General features: G+C 45.6%; 1 protein-coding gene across 5 annotated transcripts in view; it reads right to left on the reverse strand.

Moving 5' to 3' along the window:
• Positions 1-26,366, reverse strand: part of Inpp4a (inositol polyphosphate-4-phosphatase type I A) — a 122,938-nt gene that overhangs the window by 39,741 nt on the left and 56,831 nt on the right. For all 5 annotated transcript variants that reach the window (XM_059282456.1, XM_059282453.1, XM_059282457.1 and 2 more), the window contains exons 2-11: positions 17,278-17,339; positions 16,204-16,413; positions 15,703-15,747; positions 7,748-7,866; positions 5,495-5,611; positions 5,136-5,215; positions 4,809-4,920; positions 3,938-4,028; positions 3,374-3,521; positions 1,788-1,918 (exon numbers count right to left, since the gene is read on the reverse strand). In XM_059282456.1, coding sequence (XP_059138439.1) covers positions 1,788-1,918; positions 3,374-3,521; positions 3,938-4,028; positions 4,809-4,920; positions 5,136-5,215; positions 5,495-5,611; positions 7,748-7,866; positions 15,703-15,747; positions 16,204-16,309 — 949 coding nt within the window. In that variant the 5' untranslated portion in view covers positions 16,310-16,413; positions 17,278-17,339. The remainder of the gene's footprint in view (positions 1-1,787; positions 1,919-3,373; positions 3,522-3,937; positions 4,029-4,808; positions 4,921-5,135; positions 5,216-5,494; positions 5,612-7,747; positions 7,867-15,702; positions 15,748-16,203; positions 16,414-17,277; positions 17,340-26,366) is intronic.

Genomic DNA, 26,366 nt, shown 5'->3' on the forward strand with positions numbered 1-26,366 from the left:
GTGAGCAGAGCCAGGAATAAGGACCTTTAGGTTACAGTAGTGATGAGGCCATCCCTCCTGTGACTCAGTTCAACTCACAGACGTGACACACAGATGTGATCTTAGGCAGTGTGATGCCAACACCACTATAAAAGCCAGTGGACCATGTCAGAGACTACCTACAGTCTTGTAGAGACAACTCTACAGATTACTGCCATCCAAGAGCCTAGAAACTGGTCTTCATGAAACAGTACATCTCAATCAGAAGTGATGACAGGTTTGCTCCTCACCTTAGGTCCATCAAGATAAACCAGGTTACACGGCCCTGAAGCCTGCCTGCCCTCTCCAGTACATCTCAGTAAGTCCCTCACACGTGCTTGTCCCTAGAGAGCTCAGACGATGTAACCAGCTGCCATCATCTTATTTCTAGAATCAGAATCCAGAATCTATAACTACATGAGGAATCACATATCCACCAACCAAAGGGATTGCAGATGCAAATGACAACAGAAGAGTGAAGAAATCAACATTCCAACTAGTAAGAAACGATACATCTGCGGCTCTCCTGCAGACAGCAGCCGTGTGTCCTGCCTTTTGTCACATGAGTCTGACAGCCACACAGTGACTCTCAGACCTTCCGTGTGCCTGTCTTGTGACATTGCAAGAAATACAACCAAGGCCTGTGCTGAACTAAGATTCAGAATAGCTGGGTGCTTTTGACATTGAGAAGCTCTAGCCTAGTAAACTCAAGTTTGCACGGATTTTACGCTTTCTCAAGAGCGTTTATCCAGCATGGGCAGCTGCCTCAACCCTTCAAGCAAATGCTGCCATCTCTCTAAACGATGCCCTTGGACTTGTCTGAGCCTGGACCAGTCCCACACACCACCATCTTGTCTGAGCTCTGATTTCCTCTCAGCTAAGTTTATGGACAAGTTCTTATATTCTGTATGAAAGTCACATTAAGGGTTTAAGAGTTTCCTTAAATTGACAAAGCATTATATAGAAGGAAAGACACCAAAGATAAAGAATACTTTGAAAGAAAGGAGGAAAGGGAAGGGAAAAATGCTGTAATTATATAATAATCTCAAAAATAAAATAAAAGTGCATCTTTACAAAAAAATCATAAGAAAAAAAGTACTTTGAAAGACTAAAACAATTAAGAAACAAAAAATTCATTCCATTTGGAATAAAAAGAAAATAAACTAAAATAATTCACACAGTTTGAAAATCAAATATCATTTTCAAGAATAAACAGTGGCAGGGTGCTTTCCTGGCATGCAGGGAGCCCTGGACTTGACTCCCAGCCTCCAGCCTGGGGAGAAGAAAAAGCAAGTAAGAAAAAAAAAAGTTGAGCTGTCTGAATTTTACTTTCTCTTTTAAGCCTTAAAATAGAGAGTTGCACCCTGACAACTTACACATTCAGTAAAAATGACATTGACTATTTAAACTAGAATACTACTTTGCTTCAGGCAAATAGCTCATATCCTTTTGGTCCTCAGTGGTGTAAGACCAAGAAGAACCCACATGAACCAAGATAACCTGAGAACCTGCCTTGCTTCAACCTTATCCTACAGTGGCTGTTTTGGGAAATAACACCATAGAAAGACTTCTTGCAATTCACCAACTTATCATTTTAATTAAGATCTGAAAACCCCAGAGTTGAAATAATTCACACCTACATGAGAATCTATTTTTAAAAACCCACTCAAGATACTCAGTGAGAGAGAGTCTGAGCAGCCCAGGCCTTCAGGTATCTGCTTGGGAATGTGGGCTATGCACGCACCTTGGGAGGACAACACCACACCCACCTTTGTACTGATGGAGGTCAGTCAGGTTTTCCTGGTAGGTGAGGATGATGGTCTGATACTGGGTGACAATCTGCCTCCGGAGACTCTCCCAGCAAGGAGACAGCTCCCCCAACTCTTCCAGCTCACATACTCTGTAAACAAGACACACATAGCAGGCCACAGGGCTGACTCCCCTCCCCTGGAACTGTGACGAGAACCCACAGAGTACAGGAGAAGCAGCTGTGCTGCTCTGGGGGCCCAGCCAGCAGTTACACCGCCAGTCTAAGGGACAATCAAGTGGCCAGTCACAGGGTGATGGGGTGATCCCTGAGCACATGGGAAGCACATGGAGAAACTTTATAGGAACTCGGGTCCATGCTCAAGGCCAACAGTGGGTGTGGGGAGAGGAAAGAGCAGTTACGGAGTAGCTCTGTCTGCTGACCTTGAGGGTACCTCTCAGGCCCTGGCACAGTTCTCTGCAGGAGGATGACATTCCAGAACAGAAGGGACAGGGGACGTGAGAAACCACTCACCTCCCCACCCTCACTCTAACAACTCCCTCTCCATGTCAAGCACACAGCGACAGTCTCACACTTCGGGGAGTGGCCCCATCTCCCTTTCTGAGCATCCTTGCTGCCCACACTGACTTGCTGCCAACCACTTGGCTCTAAAGGCCCTGCCTAATGAAGGGGCTCTTTCCAGCAGTAATGCACAGTGAAACAGAAGGCAGGCGACAGTCAAAGATCACTACATGAGAGGGAAGGGGACGGCTCAGCGGATGAAGGCGCCTGCTGCTAAGCCTGACGGCCTGGGTTAGAGCCCCAAGAACCACGTGGTGAGAGGAGAGACTGGAGTCCACAAAGCTGTCCTCTGACCTCCACATGACACCACGGCACATACACCCCAACCCCAGTGTGGTGACAATTAAACCATGAAAACGGAAGATGCCCAGAAACTGACAATAGCTATGTAAGTGTGGATAAGTAACCACTATACATTAAAATTAGGATACAAATATGTACATAGACAGAATAAAACAGCAAAATACTAGTTTATAAAATTTAGATGAAAGGTATGTGGTACTCACCGTATTCTTGTTATTTTTCTCAAATTTTGATTTTTTTTCCAGGGTGAAAATGGAAACATCTGCTTTAGGATACTGGGACTCTGCTTACATTAGTTAATCACTTTAACACTGATTTAGAAAAAGGTGTTGAAGTCATAGTCTGAGACAAATAGGAAATAGCCTCACCCTTACTTGGAACCGAAAAAAAAATATGCCCAGGATGAGAACTTTGCTCTGTGGAAGGAGAGCACCCTGGAGGATCATCTTCCGAGCTCTTATCTCTGTGGCCCCAAACAGGATGAATGAGAGGAAAAAGAGACAGGCAAAGGGAAGACGCACTGATGTTAGCCAAGCCTCGGGGGCTTCAAGAACACGGCCTTGGGAAATCCTCGCCCAGCAATCTGTGAGTCAGAGGAGTAAACTAAGGCTTTGGAAGGCTAGGGCCACAAAGCCAGCATGCGATGGAGCCTGGGTCTGCAGAGCCGAAGGCATGTGCATATGACATGGGGTGGTGCGTGCTCATCCTCTCCATGTGGCTCACCTGGCCGCATCTTCTTCCAGCAGCAGCTTCACAAACTGCCGAGGCACGTGCAGGGAGAGGACACTCTCTGCCATCTGCTCCAGGATCCGTAGGTGGTTGCCATCAGTGGTTGGGAACCGGTACATGCGGCAGATGGCGCCACCGAACACTTTGGTGGGAACACAAGATAGGCTGTGGGTGAAATGGCTGTAGACCTGCCTGCATGGTTCCCCTTACTCAGGCCCTCAAGGACCCTCAAGCCCTGTTTCCCAAGAAAGCTAACCAGCAAGCAAACAGCAACAACAAACACCAAAAACCACTTAAACCAAGCCCCGACAAATGGCTGTACAGACACTCGTCCCTATGTCAGAAGATGGAAGTAACTAAAGTGTAAGGAGCTGGGCGGGAACACTGTCAGTCACTAACGGCAATGTCAAGTGAGAGTGAAATAAGGAGCCCCTTCCTTAAGGGAAATGCTGTACTGAAGAACGGCAGCAGACGTAGGATTGGGGGCATGTCTGTGACAACCATGGCACATGGACAGGCACAAGAAAGGCAAGGGCATCAACAGAAGAAGCTGCTTACCTGATTTCAGCAAGGTGTCCTTTCGCAAAGAAGCATATTTGGATCGGATTCCCAATGCCTCAGTTAAGCTCTCGTCAACAGGCAGAACCATCTGATGACAGGTTCAGAAAAGCAGAAGAACACTGAGACGGAGGACTCCAGAAATGCGGCCTCGTGCATCACACAAGACCTGACAGCTGAAGGTGCAGTGTACAAGCTGCCCAGCCGTACACACTGACGTCCCTCCCCATTCTCCACGCATGCCCACTTTTCATTACATGCCTGTCTTCTAAGTTATTTCATCTCGGGTCTCAGTGCTCTGGTATCAAGAATACCCTTAGTGCTAGTGTTCTGAGCATACTTCAGGCAAAATAAGGTAGCTTTGAATTTTATAATGCTTCCTTGATAGTGCTGCACTCTTAAACTGGAATTCTCATTTGGTAATAGTGTCTGGGTGAGAGACTGTGTGGGCCATGAGGAGACAGAGGCTAGGAAGGGAGAGTCCTGAGACTAAGTAGGTGTGAAGGAGGTGACTGTGTCTAGGAAAGACAGTTACTACCAGAATATAATGGGGGGCACAGGTCTCCATCACCTCTTCACTCACACCTTCCCACATATATGCCTCTAGCCAAGATATTCTGCTCTTGATCCTGTGTCATAGAAGTGGTCAGTGTGGTACAGAGAGCACAGACTAGTTCCAGGTCAGCAGGGCTTTGTATGTTAGACAGGAGCCCTTCTGTTCCATGCGTCATCATACCCAAGAAAGACCTGGGAGCCCATGGAAGGCAGTATCAAACAGCAGGCCCTGCCCTTGACTGAGCACAGATAGGCACGAAGATATTCAATCCTCCTATACGGAGATAGGAGGGAGATGAGAAAGGTGCCCACTCACCCTCCCGTTGACAGTGTCCAAAGACCGGGTCACAGGGGGCCGCTGGTCAGACTTCTCCTCCATTTGCCAGCCGATCACAGTTATGTTACCTACTCGGTCACTCTCTGCAGACCTGCAACAAGCATCATGCCTTGATAAGCACTGGTTTGAAGGCAAAGCTCAGCCATCCTGGGTCATCAGGATCCTGGGAGCAGCAAGGCACCAGTCTGACAGACTGAGTGGTTCATCTTACCTCTCCTCGGCAGACGCTACTGCCTCCCCCTAGACAGTCTCTAGGAGGATGGAGGGGCAAAACTTCAGACCCTTTCAAAGAAAGCAAACACCAACCTCAGTGTCAGATGCAATCTGTGATGCCTGTCTTGGAGCAGATCTTTGACAACGAATGTTCCAGAGCCCAATAAATACATCTGAGGGAGACAGGGAGAAGCAGTATAAGGATACTCGGTGTCCCTCTGATCCACATACCGCAACACAGGGAAACTGGGTGGTTCCTATAACACCCCCTCCCACCTTCACCTCATGAACGCATCACAATGCTCACAAGTGAATTCCAAGACACAAGTGTGCTCTGATGTAGCTTAATTCATAAGGCAGTAGTGAACTCAATCTTGTGCTCACACCTTGTTCGGACTGTTACATAACTATTAGTGAAGGGAGACTGTTCCGCAAACCGCGAGTTACTTAACTGTTCCCTGAGATCTATCTTTGACATCGTACACAGACAGCTTGATTTGTGTCATCTGGTTGATGAGGGAGTCTTGAAAGAAGGCGATGCTGCTCAGGAAGATAGGATTGTTGGTTCCCTAGAACAGAAAACAGAGGTGGATTCTATTTTAAGGAATTGTTTTTAAACCGTCCTAACATTTTCTGAATGAGGAAATCAACATTTTTACTGATTTGTTCAACACACATGCTAATGACAGCACAGGACATCGACCACAGAACCTGCTTTCCAAGAGGGAAGACAGCCTGACAAGCTGTCTCGTCATGACCTGACATGACAAACAGGCCCGCCCCCTGCAGACGCTGTGCAGAGGACTCATTCCTAGAGGTTTCCCGCTCAGGGGAGGCTTTTCTAACCTGAAATGAGTTTGGGTTTGCCACATGTATTCTTGGCAGTACGGTTTTCAGTGTGCTATATATTCAGACTGTTACTTGGGGCTGTTCCTGTCAGCTGTGTGCACAGGCAGACAAAGAGGAAATGGCCAGTTTCAGTGATTATTTCTAGAATCCTGTGTTTGGAATAATTAAAGCTGACCTTTTAAGAGCAGTCCTCTTTTAGGACAGGTTCTAGTTTCTAGATCACAGGTGTCTATTTTCTGGCAGCTCTGCCTCAGCGATCCATCATACCCTTCTCGCTCTTTCAGCAATGCTAAGTACCTCAGCCAAACAGTTACTGGGCCTTCTTTGTACCTGAGTGATGCCCCGCATCCCCGCCCTCAGCAGCCATCTAGTCTCTCAGTATCTGCTGGGCAGCCCCTCCTACGGGTTCTGCTGAGGCCTCCCCATCTTCCCTCCATGTGCTCTGGGAAAGCAGGCTGAAGATCTGGGACTCAGCCTTGGTACTCCTTGTCTGTGGAGCAGGTTTGACTGGAGACCACAAACCCCTCCTACACGGTCTCCCTCCAGTGCCTCTTCCCACAGCTGGTCTCCCACTCCTTCCTTCCACTAGAGTCACCCTGCACCACTCCCCCCAGACACCTGTCAGGTCATGAGACGTCCTTGCACAAGTCCTGCAGAGCTGGCTACTGTGAGGATCCCAAGTACCCTGGCTCAGCCTACAAAGCTTGCTTCTTGCACACACCAAGAAAGATATAGTTATTTCTTAAAACTCCCATGATGCTCTGCTATCACCCTGCCTTCACATAACTATGTACAGTCCTAGACTGGAAGCACAGACTTACCTGCAAGATGTGCAGAGCCAGGACCCCACCTGGGCTTGCCGTGGCAGAATTCCCTGAAGTCCTACCTAGGAAGCCTGCTGGAAGGGTGCTGCTCCTGTGTCCTCACCCTGATACCCCAATGCTCCCCATGCTTTCCTGTGCATGGAAGTGACCAGGTAAATTTCAGTCTCTCCCCCATGGGAAACTCTTGAGGGCAAGGACTGTGCCCTTGTGGGTTTGGTACCAACAATTAGTACAGTGCTTGGCATGAGGCCACTGCTCAGCAAGTGCTTAGACGATATACAGCCTGACTTGGAAATAAGCTTCTAAGAGACTCTCAGAAGGGCCTGGTTTCTAAATGGAAAACTTGAGATCAAATTACATATTATTATGTTCTTATATAAAAGTGCAGAAATATAAAAAATAAAAATGGAGCTTAATGTGGTAATAATTGGTAACAAATTGGTAATTATTCATATTACAAATAAAGCCCTGTGAAATTCCTACACTTCATGCCATAACTCATATACATAAATGATATATATACATACATATATACATACATATATACATATATAACTCAACTATCTAAAAATATTTTGTAAACTTTCCTAAGTAAAGCTATATAAATTATTTTAAAAAGCGCACAACACAAAACACAAAAGAATGCAACAGTAAAAGTTGATAAAAACACAGCCATGTCCCAGCCTAACAGGTAACACTCTCCCAGGCACTGATTAATGAGCAATAATGATAGCAGCCAACTCAAGTGACAGGAAGAGTTGGGTCTCATCTCTTAAAAGCAAACCAGCCATAGGATCACTTCTTTAGAACAGCAACCAATAGTTCATCAGAACTCATGAAGGATGTGGCAGACTAAGGGACACCTGGGGGAGCATGACAGAAAGTATATATGAACAGAAAGTCATGGGAAATAACTCACAAAAAACGGAACTGAAGCCTCAGATGCCCAAGAACTGAACAGCCCTTCTGCCAGGGCCACAGACAGCCATGAGCATGAGGGCTCCTCGAAGGAGAGGGACCAGCAGCACCCACCTCGATGATCTCCGTCTGCGCATGCTTCGTCCAGAACGCCTGCGGAGGGGTGGTGACACTCACAGCCACAAAACTATTTGGTTTCCGATCTAGCGATGGAGTGTGCAGCTCACTGCAAGCTACAGGATCAAGATGGGGAAAAAAGGACCCTTTGCACCAAGTTTTGGTTAGTTCATTGCTCTAAACAAACCCACAGAAAGCTTAAAATAATACCCCCAGGGACACCACGATCCCAGTGCCAGCAAGAGAGGGGACTGGGAAAGCCTGTTTTCTCATTGTTCCCCTTCTCCCATGAGTGGAGTGGAGCCTGTGCTGAGGGCGGCCTTCCAGGTTCCCAGAGGGTGGAATTCAGAGTCAACAAATGAGCTCCCAGGCAACACATGCCTGCAGATTATGACTGCTGTGGCTATAAGTATGATAACCCTGGAATCCCGACATATGGATGATGCTATAACAAAATTAAAATTCTATAACAAAATAAAGCTCTTTCCAAAAGGAAAAGTCAATACTTATAACCCATAGCAAATGTAAGATTTTTTAAATGTTTCTTTTTAGAACTAAACAGAAGTTGGACCATTTCAGTTTGATAAATCTATCATACTATGACCTCAAAACTACATCCTAAGTCTGAAGCAAGTCTATCACAAAAATGACCCCAGGAAGAATTATCACACCGCACTGACTCCCACATGCTCCCTGATATAAAAATAACTGTGAAAGGGGGAGAAAATGCTCAGCCATTGAACTTTAATATGCCATCAATAAGAATTCAACATTTCCTTACTTGAAAGATACTAAGGGGCTAGATATTCATCTGCTCTTCCCGAGGACCCAGGTTCAATTCTCAGCATCCACATGGTAGTTCACAACTGACTGGAACTCCAGTTCCAGGGAATTCTATGACCTCTCTTATGGGGACCAGGTAGAGTGAGTGAGTGAGTGCATGCGTGCGTGCGCGCGCGTGTGTTCGTGTGTACTCACCTGCTGAGCCGGTTTGGCTGGAGACCACAAACCCCTCCTACACGGTCTCCCTCCGGTGCTTCTTCCCACACAGCTGGTCTCCCACTCCTCTCTTCCACTAGAGCCACCCTGCACCACTCCCCCAGACACCTGTCAGTGTCTTACAGACGCACATAAAATGTCTTTACAAACTAAGAAGGGCACTAAAATTTACTAAGTCTTTCAGCTTTTCAAGACAACAAAAGTCCTGGGCTAGAGATAGTGACAGCTGTACAGATGTGCAAACGCATCTAATGCCACCATGTACACTTACAACAGTGAAAGTGGTAGTTACCATGTGATCTGTGTTTTCATCCCTACTAAACACACACCACCAACTCTAACTCTACACGACATCCTCACAGCCACCATTGGTAAGACACGTGCCAAGAACAAGATGGCAGGAAGACAGTAAGAATGAAAAAAAGAAAAACCTGAAAGAATTAGGAAAATAAGGGAGGAGGAGATGCACATTTGTAGATTAGAGAAGACCAAGGCCTTGCTGTAACTGTAGCCGAGGCAGTGAATTCTTCATGATCACTGTCCCCTGAAGTACCCCTCCATAGTCTCAGACATTTGAGCACTGGGATCCTAGTTGGTGACACTCTCTGGGAGGTTTGGAAACGAGGCTTTACTGGAGGCAGTGCACCATTAGGGAGGGCTTGGAGAGTTGAAGGCCTCTCCCCACTAGTAGTTGTTCTCTCAGTGTTTGAGGTTCACGGTGGGAGACCTCGGCTTCTGTTCCAGCCAACATGGCGGCAGCTCGCTGCCATGCCCCCCCTACGTCATGGACTCTCCCTCTGGATCCCAAATAAACTCTTTCTTCTGTAAGTTGCCTTGGTCATAGTGTTTATCACAGCAACAGAAAAATAACTAATATACTGCCCAAAGACAAAATACTTTTTTGGCTCTAATTATTCAGTACCTACCATTAACCTTGCTGTACCAGTTATCTGTCCCACCAGACACACATTCATGTGCCGTTTTATAGTCACTGTTCACTTAGCTAGAAAGACGCCCTCCCGGTTTTGGAGTCTCAATCCTTTCTACTGTGAATTTCTATCTGGAATCATCGGCCTGCTCCTGAGTAGCATCCCATAGCATTGTTGAGACTGCAAGGCTAGGGGCTGACACAACCTTTTAGTTTTTAAAGTTTGAAAATTCTTACCGCACCTGAATAATTGAAGGATATTTTCTCGAGGTAGTCATTTTCCCTAAGACCTTTAAATATATTGTCTCAGAGTTTCTATTTTTTTCCTGCTACAAAACCAGAAGTCAGTCTAATTATTGCTATGATGAGCTCTCTCTGTCTCTCCCTCTGTCTCTCTGTCTCTGTGTCTCTGTCTGTCTGTCTGTCTGTCTGTCTGTCTCTCTCTCTCTCTCTCTCTCTCTCTCGGTGTGTGTGTGTGTGTGTGTGTGTGTGTGTGTGTGTGTGTGTGTGTGTGTGTGTTGGCAGTTTTTATACTTTCCCTGAGTTTGACTTCCAATAGTTCTACTACCATGCACCTAGAAATCTTCTTTCTTACTTTATTAGCTTGGGAGAAATGCTTAACTCTAAGTTTTAAACCCTTGTTTTCTCTTGAATACAAATAGATTAAGCACTTTCATGGCTTTTGTGGAAATTATTAGCTTGTTTTTGAGACACGATCTTACTATGGAGCCCTGGATGGCTGGAACTGACTGTGGAGACTTAGAAGGCCTGGCCTGCCTCTGCTTCCCAAGTGCTAGGATTAAAGGTATGTTCACCATGCCCAGTCCATCTTCTGATGTACATTCTCAGGAAAAATGTTTTTTTCTACTGAATAAACTCTGGCTTAAGCCAAACACAGCCAAGCCCTACAAGTGTTTTTTTTTTTTTTTCTTTTCCTTCAGAAAATGGCCAGATAATGATAGTTATCTTAAGAATGGGGGCTATGTAAGGTCTCTGGTTTTGCTGAATACATAATCCTAGGTGGGCTGCCTTTTTAAGAATTTGCAATGTTATTTTTCATCTAGAAGCATGTAAGATTTTTCTCTTTTCCTGGGAATTTGGAAGTTTCAGGAGACACTTGCTGGTGGACACACTGGTCTTCGGCCAGCCCTTCTACTAGGGAAAGACAGTTCTGCTACTTTGAGCCTGTGTTCCTCTTTCTGTCTCTCTCAACTCTGATCTCTGATTTGTTAGCCACCAAAGGTTACAATGCCAGATTGTGTCTTATCTCTCACTCAAAAATCTATAATCTATGCCTCTTGATATTTTTTTGAATTGGCGTTGTTATTTATGAACTCAGTCTTCAACAGAGTACCTTTGGCTTTTCACTGTTTTTATGAAGATAATTCATCACCCCAAAGTCCTCACAGAATTGTATAACCATTACAACCGTCTACTTCCTTAATATAGCCACATTTCAAAAGAAAAAAATCTATACCCACCAGCAACCACTCATCATCCCTCTTCTCCAACCCCCAGAAACCACTAATCTCTTTCTGTGTAGCTCTGTCTCCTCTGGACATCTGTATACAGCAGGAGTATGTGGGGTGTGCCCTTTTGTGGCTGTCTTCTTCCACTCGGCAGCTGTTGGAGCCCCGCTAATGCTACAGCATCTATCAGTACTTTGTTCCTTTCTATTAATGAGTAAGTCCTGAATGAACACACCACATACTATTCCATTGGTGGATGCTTTGACTGTTCTACCTCTTGGTTACTACTCACAATGTTGTAAACACTTGTGAACTAGTTTTTGTTGAACATAAGTCTTCATCTGTTTTGAATTTCTCTGCTGAATATGTAATCCTAGTTTGGCTGCCTTTTTAAGAATTTACAATGCTTCTGAACATCCTTCTTTCTTCTTTTCTTCCTCCTCCTCCTCCCACACCCTCCTCTTCCAGTATTCTTAAGCAGGGACTAACTGTGTAGCTCACAGTTGGTTGCTGCTTTTTAAATTCTGTCCTTGGTTTTCGACAGTTTAGTTAGGATGTAGATCTCTTTGGGGTTTATCTCGGTTCTGATTGAAAAGGACATTTAGCAAGTTTTATCTTGATGAAATTTCAGAACATGGGAAATAGAACTAAAATCTTAAAATCTCCAGCTGGGGCTGGAGAGATGGCTCAGCAGTTAGGAGAGCTTGCTGCTCTAATGAGGCTCTAGCATGACTGCTGGAATTCAGAACCTAGCACCCATGTCTGGTTGCTCTCAAATGCCAGGAACTCCAGCTCCAAGAGATTTGGACACGGACACGGACACACACACACACACACACACACACACACACACACACACACACACCATACCACTACTACTACCAATTTTTAAAAAAAGTCCAGAAGAATGAGAAAGCACTTTTAATTGTATTTCCACTGGAATTTTCTGACCATGCAAACTCAGGGGAACCGAACAGCCAAAGGCAGCGAGTGTCGGCTCCGCAGAGTCTCAAACAGTTTTCCAAATAGCTTCTCTTCCCCCATATCCATTCCCTGGATGAAGAGTGTGCTTGACCCAAAATGGGGTAACCTGAGGTGGGAAATGACACTGTTCCCAAGAAACGGTTCACACTGGGCAGAGGGTAAAGAAATCCCATGTGGCTTTTGATAAGCAGTGTTTGCTTAAGTTGTCAGTGTGTAGAACGTGACTTTAACCAAAAGCTGCAACTGAAGTGACTGAATATAGAAAACGGATGAAGAGACATCCACGACATTTCTCAGCCAGCAAATCAGAAGCAGTGATGGAGTCCTGCAGTGAGACTTGCCCAGGAGGACAGCCTAAGAAGGTGGCGGGCGAGGAGGGATTTCAGGAAGTGGATCTCACCTCCACCCCAGCCTCACTGCTTCTCAGATGAGCAGAAGCAAGATGACTAAATAGGCAAATATTCTGAGCTGTAAAAGAAAAAAAATCAATCAAAGAAGCTGGAAATTTTTAAACGACAACAGATTGTTGTAAAAGCTTTCACTCAGAGAAAACTGTTAGAGAGAACCATCTGTGGGATTGGGGTCTACAGCCTTCCAGTGTTTTGTTTGGTCGTTCACTCAGCAGAGTGAGACCTGCAGAGTTTGAATGAATTGGTGGTAGAAGTGGATTTACTTAGAAATATGTCTTCCCAATATTCCTGATAGGCTTTTCTCATGTACCAAAGTTGCTGCATCCTTTAATGTTAATAGATATGGGCCCTGCCTCACTATTTCAGATGCTACAGAGGAGACTGCAGGGCCATGCTGTTTATTTTAACTAGCCTTCTGTTGGCAAGTCCTTGGCCACCTGAAATCATGGCTAAAACCAGTAGTTAGAAGTCACCATAAAGGACAGGCTATGACTGGAGACCTTCTATAGCCCCATTCTTAAGATAACAATCATAGGCCAGGCGGTGGTGGCGCACGCCTTTAATCCCAGCACTCGGGAGGCAGAGCCAGGCGGATCTCTGTGAGTTCGAGGCCAGCCTGGGCTACCAAGTGAGTTCCAGGAAAGGCGCAAAGCTACACAGAGAAACCCTGTCTCGAAAAACCAAAAAAAAAAAAAAAAAGATAACAATCATTATTTGACCATTTCTGGAAGAAAAAACAAACAAACTTGTCTTTATCTGGCCTAAGCCAGAGTTTACATAGTAGAAAGAAACACCTTTTTTTTTTTTTTTTTTTTTTTTTTTTTTCCCCCTGAGACTGTCCATCAGAAGCAATCAGGCTGAAGCTCGGGCTGGGCTGGACTTGCAGCTCAGTGGTGGAGCACCTGAAGTCCTGATTGCATCTTTACCATGACTATGGCAGCAGGAACCAAAATCAGCCACTGTTTCTTTAAACACTGCAGCCGAAGAGGACAATACTGACACATGAGGCAGACAAGCAGGTGACCAGAGAAGCTTAGCAGAGAATGAATACTTCAAAGAAAAGCTAGGCAGTGAAGGACAGGACCAGGCCCTCTGCAAAGCTCTGACATTCATGGAAGCCAGCACACGTAGGGGGTTATGCAGATGTCCTCAGAAAAGAACTCAGGAGATGATGAGTGATCACCTTAGACTACCCACCCTTGGTGGTCAGAAGCAGGAAGTGAACCCTGAAGATGTGGAACAATATGTGCACACACACTTAGCAAAACTCACACCAAAAGTCTTTAGTTCTTTGAGCTTTAAAGAGTTTTCTATCCAGCCAGGTGTGAGATCTCTGTGAGTTCCAGGCCATCTAGGGCTACACAGTGACACTCTGTCTCCAATATATATAGTATATCCATTCAAATTGAACTTGACCAGTAAGTGACCTAGCAGTCACTCCAGGATCCACACATGACGAGAGGCTACTAATGAGCAGCCAGCATCAGCAGTAACAAGAGTGGGAACAAAAAACCCTGGGGAAAGAGAGAATTTGATTTCCAAAGTTGCTACATCACATTGTTCAAAATGTCTAACCTTTAGCCACAATTTATGAAACATGAAAAACAAAACCCACAAGAGAAATACTGCTCATATCTAGATGAATTTAAAAACTAAAAAACAGTCAACAGTACCTGTCTCTGAGGGGGACACAGATGTTTGACTTACTAAGAAACTAGGTAAAGTATGAGGAAAATGTCTTGTTATACAGAGTATCAGTGAAGGAACTGAAACCATAAAACTAGCCATGTAGAGAACATTCAAAGTACAATAACGGAAATGAAAAATCATTAAGAGCAGCTCAACTGTGGGCAAAGAAAGAGTCAGCATCTTTGGAGATGTCAACAATTATTTAGTCTGAAGAACAGAAAGAAATAAAAAGGAAAAAAAAAAAAAACAGTTTCAGAGAGTCCTGGAAGATCACCAAGTTCACCAACATAGGTTTAATCAGAGTTCCGGAAGGAGAGGGAAAAGTGGGGCGGGGAGAAAGAACATTTGACAAAATGACAGCCAGGTACTTTCCAGACTTCATGGAAAACAAGATGCCTTGACAAGTATTTTTAAACTAGACTCATATTCTACAGTTCTGAAGGATTTCTTGCATTATTTCTAAACTTCTTTTGTGTTCGTTTTTCCGTTTTCTCTTTTAAATGATGGGCATCCTGGACTGCCCAGCTTTCTCCTGTTTCCTATGTTGCTTGCTGAGACCGTTTCTTGGCTATCTCCCTGGCTTTACTGGATTTGTAAATTTCATCTGTTAGGTTTTAAACTTGTTCCTCAGCTGCCTGTTATAAACAGTATCCCGTCACTGAGCACAGAGAGGCACTCCCTCCTTTCTAGAAGGTGTATTACAAATTCTTTGGTGTTTTCTTCTACTTCTGCAATACCTGTTTTATCCAAGTTCTGGTTTTGGTTCCTGCTGTAGACCTACCACATGGGGCTGGTAGTCTTTGACTTCTGTTTTCCTCTAAAGCACTTTTGAGGTATGCACTTCTTACAGCACACACCCATTTAAAGTGCACAGCTCAATGAGTTTTAGAAGTTCCTATGCCCACGTAGCCACTCCCACCGTTGAGAACATTTCCACCCCACCACCCCTATAGGTAAAGGGAACCCGAGGCCAAACTCTTGCAAGCTTCTTCCATCCTCTGCCCTGGCCCTCATTTTCACTCTGCCAGGCATACGCCTCCACTCAGGTGACACTTCCCCTGTAGAAAGTAACCATCCACTCCCTCCAAAGAGACAAGTGACTCCTGTACCAGATGTGAAACAGTGTGCCTAGCCCTGCGGTCACTGCACTGGAGCTCACTTAGCCTGCTCTGTACACAAACTCAGCACCACACAGCCTTCCAAATAACTCATTAAAGCATGAACATTTACCCCCCCCAACAGTATTGGCACCCAAGCATTGACTGCAACTTTATTCATAATAGTCTCCGCTAGACACAACTCAAATCTCCACCAGCAAGTGGCTTAGCCACAGGAGGATGGTCAGTTAGGAGAAGCAGCCTCTGAGATGCTCTGTCTCCTCAGAAACATGTCAGCAGTGGTGACGGCACTCAGAAGCACTCAGTGGTTCTCAGAGACAGACTAACTAACAAAAACCAAGAGAGAGGTACCTACCTAAGCTGAATTCTAAAATGGGCTCGTCTGGGTCTTGGATATTTCCTGGTAGAAGAGAAATGACAAAGTCACCGAAAACAAACCTTCCCCAGAATTTAGCTTGCATTTGTTCTGCACAAAAATAGAAACAAGAAACACTAACATTCTAGCCCACCCCAAAATATTACAGTAGATGATTTCTATAAATCATCTTTGAAACAGTTTACTTTAGAGATTCTGAAGAAATCTCAGCCCCCTTTCCATTTTGCCTACTGGGAGGCAAGCCCAGGGTGCTCACCCAAGCTGGCAAAGGAATGCTGATCAGTCTCACAAGACCAGTTCCCAGGGCTCTAGCTGTCCCCACCTTCCGAGTCCGACTCCAACCAGAAGACTACCACACCAGGACACCCTCTCCCAATGGCTTAGTCACCAGCTGTCCCTGGCCCTTCTAACAGTGTTACAGCATGGAGCCCAAGTCCTTCAAGTTCCTAACCAGATGCCTAGCATAGGCCTGAGGCTCACCTGCCAGAGAGAGGCCCACCATGTCGGCTGCCACGTCGATGGTGGAAGCCCGCTGCATCGCACGGGCCCTGGCACCATGGCGAGGGCTGTGCTCTCTTGCTGTCATGATGTCATTGGTGAGGATATGCTTCTTGTTCCTGGGTCACACCTCTCCTGATTCCTTAAGGAAGAGCTGTCTCCAGGCCCTGGATTCCTAAGACGGCAGCAGCCCTGGGACACAGGGGCAAACACAGATAGGAGTCAGGAGCATGACGATGGAGAAATTGTGTTCCTACGCCAAGAGAACGGGAGCTGTGGCAAGAGGCTGAACCCAGTTCTCATGACATGTGTAGAACTGCTCCGTAATGTCTCTTACCTTCTACTCTCTTCCTCCTCCCCAACCCTCTGTTCTGTGGACCCACAGGATCCCCTTCCACCAAAATGGGCCACATTACATGATGGCCTAACTGTAATCATAAAATAAGGCTTTTATGGCTTTCTTGCTGCTCTCTAGCATCCTATTGGCAAGTCTCATAGAATCTCTACAATCATCTATCAACTCCCACAGCACAACCTCTGCTATGACAAAGACCATGTGAAGATCTCTGCTGCCCAGAGGCACTGCCCACCTTCGAGGCAGAGCATGGGAAGACAAAACTTGAAGCTCTACCTTGACTTTCCCTTCCTTCAGCTACCCAAGTTCTGGTGTGTCTTGGTCTCAGAACTTTTCCATAGTGTCAAGCCTACATTTAACCAAAGAGTAAGGCACTGGGGACGGAAGAGGCTGTGACAGAATGCCACTGTAACTGAGTCAGAATGAGGCCGCCCTGGTTCAGCACAGAGCTTCCACTATGCTCTCAGAAGTAGGTTAAACAGCAAGAAGGGAACTTCAGGTTTGTCCAGCCGCATGCATTCCAATCCCTGCTGGTTCTAGAAGGAACTAGCCTTCACAAGTTAGGATAACCAACAGAGCTATTAACCTTGTGAAGGACACCCTCTCAAAGATATCCATATGCCCAAACACACAATCTTCTGTCTACATCTACACACCCAAAGACTTGGGCTACTACTCAGTCAATTCAACACGTGACTTACCAGACATGTTTGCTTTTGGACCACGTGGCATTGCTTCATAGAAGGACATCCAAATCCATCATCTAGGATAGAAAAGTATAACTTGATGAGCACACCAAAGATGAAATCCTTGAGAGCATGACATCCAGAAAGGTGAGAAGTCAACAGTTATTCCTATCTAACTTTTCACTCAGAAGGATGAGAAAGAAAAATGCACATTTCCTTCCACTCCAAGGGTTATCCGTCAGTGGAGTGTGGGTCTGCCCTGAAGATCCAAGAGGGAAGTGTGGTTTAGAGAAACGCAGAGTGTTGGGTCCTGGCTTGCCCACTCACAAAGCTCAGACTGACTCCAGGAGGAGCTGCAGTGTGGTTCTGAGGCTCTGCTCTCTGGTGTCTCTCAGAACTACAATGAGAGCCAAATACATAGTAGTAGAAGAGGCCTCAGTGCACTCCACTGGGCTCCCACATTGCCCCCACTGCATGGTGAGCAGGTACCTTCCTGCAGAATAGAACACTCAGGCCAGAGCTGCTATGAACTGTTACAGCAGGTCTCAGGGCCCAGGTCACAGTCTCCTAAGAGTGAGAATCAGAGAACAGTTGGGCAGTGCATTCAGGCCTTGGACTGACTCATGTTCTTCTGCAGGCTGGGCTCCTAACTTTCCCACTGGAGTACACAAAGACCTCTGGCCTATGAGCCTCAGCCAGTGGGGCTATGGCCTGGCTGGAGAGCCACTCTAGACATTGCTAGAAGGGAGAAGTTACTCACTGGTCTGCTCTCATCAAATGACACACAAATCAAAACATTTGCAAGGCAAATATGGAAACTTAGAAAGCACCGAGACTACCTCAATGGCTGGTCTTAACTTGTCACAACCTAGAATCGCCTGGGAAGAGAGTCTCAGTTGAGGAATTATCTCGATCAGGGTGGCCTGTGAACAACTTTGTGGGAGACTGTCCTGATGGCTAACTGACCCAGCCCACTGTGGGCAGTCCCATCTCTGCCACCTCCCACTGGCTAGGCCCTGCCTGAGCTGCACAAGACTGAAGAAAGCTAGCTGAGAAAGCAATCATTGACCATGGACGTATTTGTTTCTCTCGGCTCTTGCCTGCTGATGTGGTGCAATCAACAGGTTGCTTGAGCTTCTAATTTGACTCTCCACACCCCACCCTCTAATGTGATGACCTTTGAACTGTAAACCAAACGAACCTTTTCTTCTCTAAGTTGTCGATGTGTGTTCATAACAACAGAAATCAAACTAGACCAACTACTAAAATTCTATAATAACTGCTGCAGGAATAAACAAAAGTCATCAGTGATGTAGGCATAAAGGGGAGGAACCCATGAGAGAGGAGTATGCATGGTAAATATTTGGAAAAACTGTCAAATTCCAGTAACACTAAATCCACCTATTCCACCTAAATTAATTCTCCAAGAGATGCCCCTCTATTCTTCCAAAATATACACTGCTGGAAGGCCTGGAGCCCTTCTATGTTGTGGATAACATTGTAGAGTAATACTATAATTTTAGAATTTATAAATTTTGTAAACAAAAAAATTCTTGCCAAGCATCTGAAAGATAGAAAAGACTCATTCACAAAGCTGCTTACTGTAAATAACGAAGACTAGAAGTAATCTAAGTGCTCAGCTACAATATGTTCTGGAACATCATGAGATACTAAAATTATTCTAATAAATCCAGAAGTCACACATAATATAAAGTGAAGCTATGAGGCTACAAGGATAGACAGGCAAAGCCAAGAGCTGGCAAGGATGTAGAGCAATTGGAGCAGTGCTGTGGTGGAGTAGGAGCAGTGTAACTACTCTAGACAGCTGACCATCCCTACCTACCAAGCTGCACATAGGACTAACTGGTGACCCATCCACCGCTCGGATACAATTTAGGGTGCAACTGCTAACAGCAATGCATGTATGGAATTTTTCGTATGTACGTGCGTGAGCGCGCACACACACACACACCCCATGGAGAATGTTGAGAGCAGCGACAGTCATTAACAGTGGGATTCTAGAGACAATAGAAATGTTCATCATCTGTAAAATGGACAGAGCAAAACAGATGACTCACAGGGAAGGCCAAGCATACAGAGCCCAACACGGGCAGTCCTCTGGTCAAGTGCAAGCAGGGGCCAGAGTCTGTGCTGTGATGTCAAAAGGAGGATATGGTGCAGGGGTGGGTGTCAGCTACAGAGGTGGGAGTGACTCCTGGGCTCCGAGAAGGTTCTGTTTCTTGGCTGGGGTGCAGGTTCCGAGTGACAACCCACTGAGCAGTATGTGAGCAGGTTTTGTGCCTCAGTAAGACGTACACTTAATTCTTTTAATGGTGGTAACAGGGACAGCAGAGCAAATGCTACCAGTTTTGCACCAGCTGCTCTCTAGTTACAACAACTTACAGAGACCAGCCATAGCCTGTGAAGGCTGTAACAAGATAGCCACCAGGTAGGAGTGGTTACAGGGAACTGTTTCCCATGTTCCATACTGCCGCCTGAGCATGTTTAAAAGGCTGCATTAAATACTGGCTATGACTTCCTACGTGGGGTGAGCTGTTGTCTCTTTGACTGAGTGTAAGCTCAGTATCCCATGCCTCGCTCGCTGCCTTTCTCTCTGCCTAATAGTGAAGGGGCCAGTGAGCCCTTCCCTTGGGACAGCAGAGATGTGTCACCTCACAAATAGCCCACCTAAGCCCTGACATCTTGCTCCAGGGTGGCGGACAATCCACCATCTCTTACCTGTGTCCTGCCCACTCCACCTGTCTACCTGACTCTGAGGAAGGTGGTTTGTGTCACATGCACTGTAAGTTCTCTGAAGATTGCAATCCTCCAAAAGGAGTATTTACATCCTAATTTTATACTAGTTCATTGGTCAGAGGAACTTTCAGGTCAAAAGACTTTAGCAGCTACTTCTCATTCTATTTGCAGGCATTTAATTATAATATACAGTTTAAATCATCAAGGTCCAGAACGCAAGGCAATTTGTACAGCTGAACTTGATTTCCCTTCTTGGTCTCATTAATTTCAGACAATTCACCAAGGATTCCTAAATTCCCGATGCCCCCAATGCTGCTCCCAGTTCTATTTGAAGACTGGAGTTCATTAGAGGAGGGAAACGCACTTCAGTCCAGGAGGACTGAGAATGGGGGAGGGGCTTAAGGAGCTGGAAGAAAGCAAGCAACAGCTGATGAGTCTGCGTCCTTCCCCACTCCATAGTGGACAGACCCCTTCGGACAGGCCAGCAAAGGTCCTTGAAGAGAGGTCTACACCACAGACATCTGACACCCAGGAGGGCAGGGGCGGTGACAGCAGGTGGACAAGGGGTGCATCAGGGTTCTCTGAGGGAGTGAATGGAATCTGAGACATGGCAGGCGGCTCAGGAGTTTCTAAAGAAAGTCTTGGGAAACGCCTGCCTTCCCTTCTCCTTGCTGGAACGAAGGAGCCTCAAGCTGAGAAGAGACTCAGGGGCCCCTTATATCTTAGTGAGCTCTGGGAGGCTGTGGGCTGGAGCTGAAGCTGAAGGAAGGGGAGGCACTAGAATGGTTCTGGTCCATCTTAAGACTAGCATTTTTCTAAACATAGGCTCATAAAAAAGGTTGAACAAAAGGGGACAGGGAGTACTACAGACAGGGTGCATCTTCTCAAAAATCTCATGCATGTGAAAGGTATTTAAATAAAAAAAACCAACCAACCAACCAACCAACAAACAAAAAGCCCAAATATAAGTGAGGCTCTTCTGCCCAGCCCAGCCCTATTGCTGACCCTACTCTGCAAATGGGCCCGAGCCTTTACCATGTCACTCTCTCCACACACAAGCAGTGGGAGAGAAAGTATGAAAGACATGAGTCAGAATGAGTCAGCAGTCCCTGAGGGAGAGCCTACTTTAGAAGATGGAAAAAGAAGAATTTCCTCTTAAAACCCCAAATCCAAGATAACTAAAATCATAGATCACTATGGCATCACCATTCACTGGCACCAAAAATGACTATGAGTAATAACCAAAGAAGACAAGGACCCTGAATCTTTGATGGTGACTCTTGAATGAAATTATTTCTCCCTGTCAATTCTCAACTTCCAAATACCACCTTTCAAGGGGACAGCAGTCTGGATAATAGTCCAGCACCAGAGAAAAAGTTGTGGGGTGTCAGAAAAACCCTTCTCTTGGGGGAGAGGCAAACAACATGTACCCCCTTTCTTACAAGGTCCCAACCAAAGGCTAACCTGCCCAAGTTCCCCCTTTGGAACCAATGAGTTTACTGGGCTCACTTACAGAGCATGAGTGAGAGGCTACGGGCAAGAGTATAGGTGAGCCCAAAGCAGCTGCACTAGAAAGTCTCAACCCAGCATGGGTGACGGCTTCCCATAGCTACATAGACGGAGGGAGGGGTCATTCTCAACCTCCTCTAGCCTAGATACTCTAGAACCTCCAGGAACCCCCACAGCAACCCTTCCGACTCCTCTACACAATTTATGCAGAAGTGCATTCAAATGTCTAGAAGGAGTGGCTGTAATCTCAGTTGAGGGTCCAATGACCTTCATCAACTCCTCCTCCTATGCAGTGATGTAACAGCCAACTGTACTGTGATGATGAACCTCACAGGAGGAACTACCACTCTCATAAAAATGAAACTGTTTTGTTTAGAGGACTTATTTCTACAATACAAGGTATAAAGCTCTGACTCAATGCAGCATGCTACAGAACGGCTCAGCATGGCTAGTGCTTAAAAAGCAGAAAAAGAAAGCTTTAGAAAATCAAGCACAGCAAAGAAAACAGTACTAGCAATGTGCATCTCTTCTCATTCACAGGCACAAACAGCTTCACCCAAAGACATCCATATACACTTGTTCTCATGAAGTCATTCAATTATTTACCTCCTGCTTCCCATTTCTTGTTTTCTGCTAATGACAATAAATAAATAACGATGGTAAATGGCTTAACACCACTTAACATGCCTCATAAGTGTAATGAATATGATAAAATGGAGTGTCTGAACCCAGATACAAATGTATACCCCAAGCCCCTATTCAGAAGGTCAGTAACAAAATTCATGTATTAAAATCCAAGGTCAATGGAATGGTACTACCAGGTGGCCCTTTAGAAGATAGGTCCCAAGGGCTCCCTCCTCATAAATAGGACTGGTGCCTTACAAAAGGGCTGAATGTAATTAACCTTTCACCCTTCTGTATTCCAGTGTGTGGTGGCACAAGAAGGTCCTCACCAGATATCAAGTGCTGGCACACTGATCTTGGAATTCCGAAGGTAAGAAATAATGTTGTTTATGAAAGTCCTAGTCTCAAGTACTTGGCTATGCTGACCCATCTGCCTGACATGCCTCAGAACAGCCTGGCTATTCCTTTAAACAACAGTGCAGAACAGTTATCATGGAGTAGGACTAGTCTTGATTGTTTCAGCTTTCTTTCTACACTCCAACCCCTCAAGTTTTCCCATCTCAGTCAATGGCACTCCCCTCCTTCCTCCTCCTCTTGGTGTAGAACGGTTCTGTGTAAGCCTTTTCCTCTCTCACCCTCGTTCAATCCATCACAACTTCAACCTGCTCAGCTCCTGAAACCCCAGGACTTGGATTCTCACAGCACTCCCAGTCTGTCCACAAAAGCACAGTGACTCCTGCACACCTTCTAACAGCTTCCTTTACAAGCACTTCACCTGGTACAGCTTCTGGCCTAGGCACCCTCTCTTCTTCAGATGACAACAGACCTCCATAGGAAGGCCTTCAGGGACAACTCAGAAATTGCCACCCAGATCCCTGTGTCATCTTCAAGTCATGAAACTTCAAGAGATGTTCCATGGGAAGCAGCTTCAAAATAAGATACCTCAGGGCAAGTGCTTTAAGTCACTCATGCTGAGCTAGCATTGTGCATGAGCCTGGAATCGCAGCTACTCTGGAAGATAAAGCAGGAGGGTGGAGAGTTGAGGACCAGCTGGGTCTATAGCGAGAGTTTGTGGCCAGTTTGGACAACCTAGCAAGACCCTATTTCAAAGTTAAAAGACATAAAGGGCTAGAGATACAGTCTGAAGTTAAGAGCACTTGGTAGCATGTGCAAGGCTCTGAGTTCAAACCTTGAATGGAAATAACAAAAGGATGTGAGCAACATGGGTGCCAGGCTCCCAGTGTGGGTGCTTTCAATCTGGGTGATGAAAGGTGTGTTAATACTGACTGATGTCATGCTGGGGGAGTGCCAGGGGCAAATGTGGTCGGTGCAGAGTCCCTAGCTGCCCCTGCTATAAGCAACTCTTAAACCTCACACTTCAGCCACCTTTTAAAACACCTACATTTTCTTGCTTCTGTGTCTCATGCTATTTGTTTTCTATAAATTGGCAGTTGCTGCAATGAAGAGTTGAGGGTCCACATGAAACAGGCTTTGGGAATACAAGGATGAATCAAGAGGCTTCACTAGGAGCTATGTCACAAGAGAGGTAAGAAACAAACAAACAAACAAACAAACAACAACAAACACTTCATGAAAGAAGGGTATAGCTTGAGGCCAGAATGGTGTTGGACAATATCTTCTGAACCTTCCTCTGTATGAAGGGCTTGTCTGTTCCTTTCCAGGCAGAGCACCCCATCCTCTGGGTGCCAGCACCAGGGATTATGGAGGCTGCTTCTTGGGGGCCAATCAGCAGTGTTCTTACACACTGTCCATTCACTCCTACCCACTGAGCTCCATTTGTCATTTATTACCACATATGTTTCCCAGTACTCGAAAGACAATGAACCCATCTGTGTAGAACCTAATGTGCACTGTCAGGACTGCCTCGAGACAATGGCCACCACTGTGAGTGCTGTTCTCTCTCCCAATGTCAACAACTTCGAAAAGTCTCACTTCTTTCACTATTGTTAGCTCAGCCTCTTGAAACTCACACAATTAACTGAAGGGTTCCCTGTGCTTTGGCTGGTAGAACTTTAATGCCACAGAACTTTCCAGATATGCATACAAAAACACCGTGGAAACCATCCAATACTAATTTTTATGAACTCTCCCACACCAGTTGAGACGTAAGGTTTCCAGACAGCTAAGAGCCAAAGTGAAAAGGACAATGGCTTCTCTGAGACCCATGATCAATTATCTCTGAGTGGGAGGCCACCAGCCAACGAAAAAGGTAGCACACACCCATCCAAGCATCTTCTCAAGCTGGGTTCTGAGACACTGCTAGCGGCCTGTACAGCATGAACCTACCCCGGCTCCTCTGCAGCCAAGCAGGGGACTCTGAACTCCAATAGCCAACTGAGTACAGCCGTTCTCTGCCAGATCTTCCTCTTCCTTTTCTTCTTTCAACAAACCTCAAGCTATTCCTAGCTGTCTTGGTCCTGTCCTGTCTTGGTGATTGCTTCAGCCTCTCCCCACCCAGGGTAGCCTCTATCCCAAGCTCTATCTCTCTCCTTCTTCTTCCCCTAGAGTGAGGCATGGCCACAGCCGCTCCTGCTTCCTAGGCCAGCAATGCAAGAGGGGACAGCTTCCTGGGCAGCAGCCTGCCCCCAGGCACATCAGTGCCCCTTGCCTTGTCCCATGCAGCCCATACCACGCACTCTGAAGAGATGCAACAATGAAGGTGTCATGATGAAGGCAGGACGAGGACTCTTGGCCTCTCACCACATTCACTGGGCCCCTTTATCTGCAATTCAGTTGCTGGGGTTTGAGGTGCCCACACCCAATTATGGTTTGAAAATAGTAAATTCTAAAAATAATTAGTAAGTTTGAAATCATATGCCACTGTGATAAGCATGATAAAATCTCACACTGTCCTACTCTGTCCCACTCATGATATGAATCATCTTGTCTCATCTCCCTGCCACCCAGATACATAATGCTACCTTCCTGTTAGTCAATTAGTAGCCATCTCAATGGTGAGACCCACTGCATGGTATTACAGCATTGTGGTCATGCCATTCTTATCCTACTTAATATAGTAATTGTTTACTACAACACAGCAATTGTTCTGGCTTATTATTGGCTATTGTTGTTTCTTAATTTGCCTGATTTATAAAAGTTAAATTTTATCACAGATATGTGTGTCTAGGAAAAACCATGGTATATAAAGTTTGGTATTATTTATAGTTTCAAGTACCCACAGGGGTCTAACATATTAAGATTATATTCCTAAAGATAAGAGAAAACTACTAGTTAACAGACAGAATGCTGCACTGCAGTATGGAGAGCCAATTTGGATGAGCTTAAGCAGAAGGGCACGTCTGTCATAAAGATAGTAGGCTGACTGAGAACACCGGAGCATGGCTAATGTGGCCCATGGACTCTAATGCCAGCAGCTCAGATGACTTTCTCAGCTCCCCTCTGCTTACTCCAGCCAGTCACCCTCTCTACAGATGAACTACCTGCACAGCAGGACATAAGGCAAGCCCCAACTTTAAACTCTCCAGTGCTGGCCCCAGAGATGCTAACTGTATGGATTCTCTCCCAGCACTCTCTAGGGAAGGGAAACTGGGCTCAGCTGGAGCCAGATGACTCCCGGCTGTAAGGCTGGGGGTCAAATGGTAACCCATGGGACTCCCATGGTATCCATGAGCTTAGGTTGAGACAAGTTTTCTCCAGGGTTGGAAGACAGCTAGAGAGACTTGCTTGAATTCATTGTGACTTTAAGTAGCCAAGTAAGAGTCTCCTTACTATGTGACTTTAATTAAGGCCAAATAACTCCAAGACTCGAGTTTCCTGTTTTTATACTGCTCAAAATATATAATATAAAAAATTAAATATATAACACCAACCTAGAATTAAGTATAAGTTCTTTTTTAGCAGAAAGGTCTTAAACAACTAGCCCCTTTTGAGATCATCCAGCAGCAAGTTGAGCAAGAAAACAGGAACCAGCAGCTAAGGTTTTCCAAACGGCAAGCTGCTGAGTGAGGCACAGGCAATGGATATACCTCCCTCAACTATGAACTGCCAGTCAAAGAATCCCACACAGCCTGCACCTGAGCATAGTCTTTGCATTTGTTTGTGTCTAGCGTTGGTGTAACAATCAGTGTGGTCACAGAACAAAACACAACTGAGCTGCTATACAGATAGAAATGCAGCCCTGAAAATGCTGGTCACCTTCCTCCTCCACACTCCTCTACTTCAGCGGAGCTCTA

This window comes from Peromyscus eremicus, chromosome 16_21 (genome assembly GCF_949786415.1).
Source record: "Peromyscus eremicus chromosome 16_21, PerEre_H2_v1, whole genome shotgun sequence".
Classification (NCBI taxonomy): Eukaryota; Metazoa; Chordata; class Mammalia; order Rodentia; family Cricetidae; genus Peromyscus; species Peromyscus eremicus.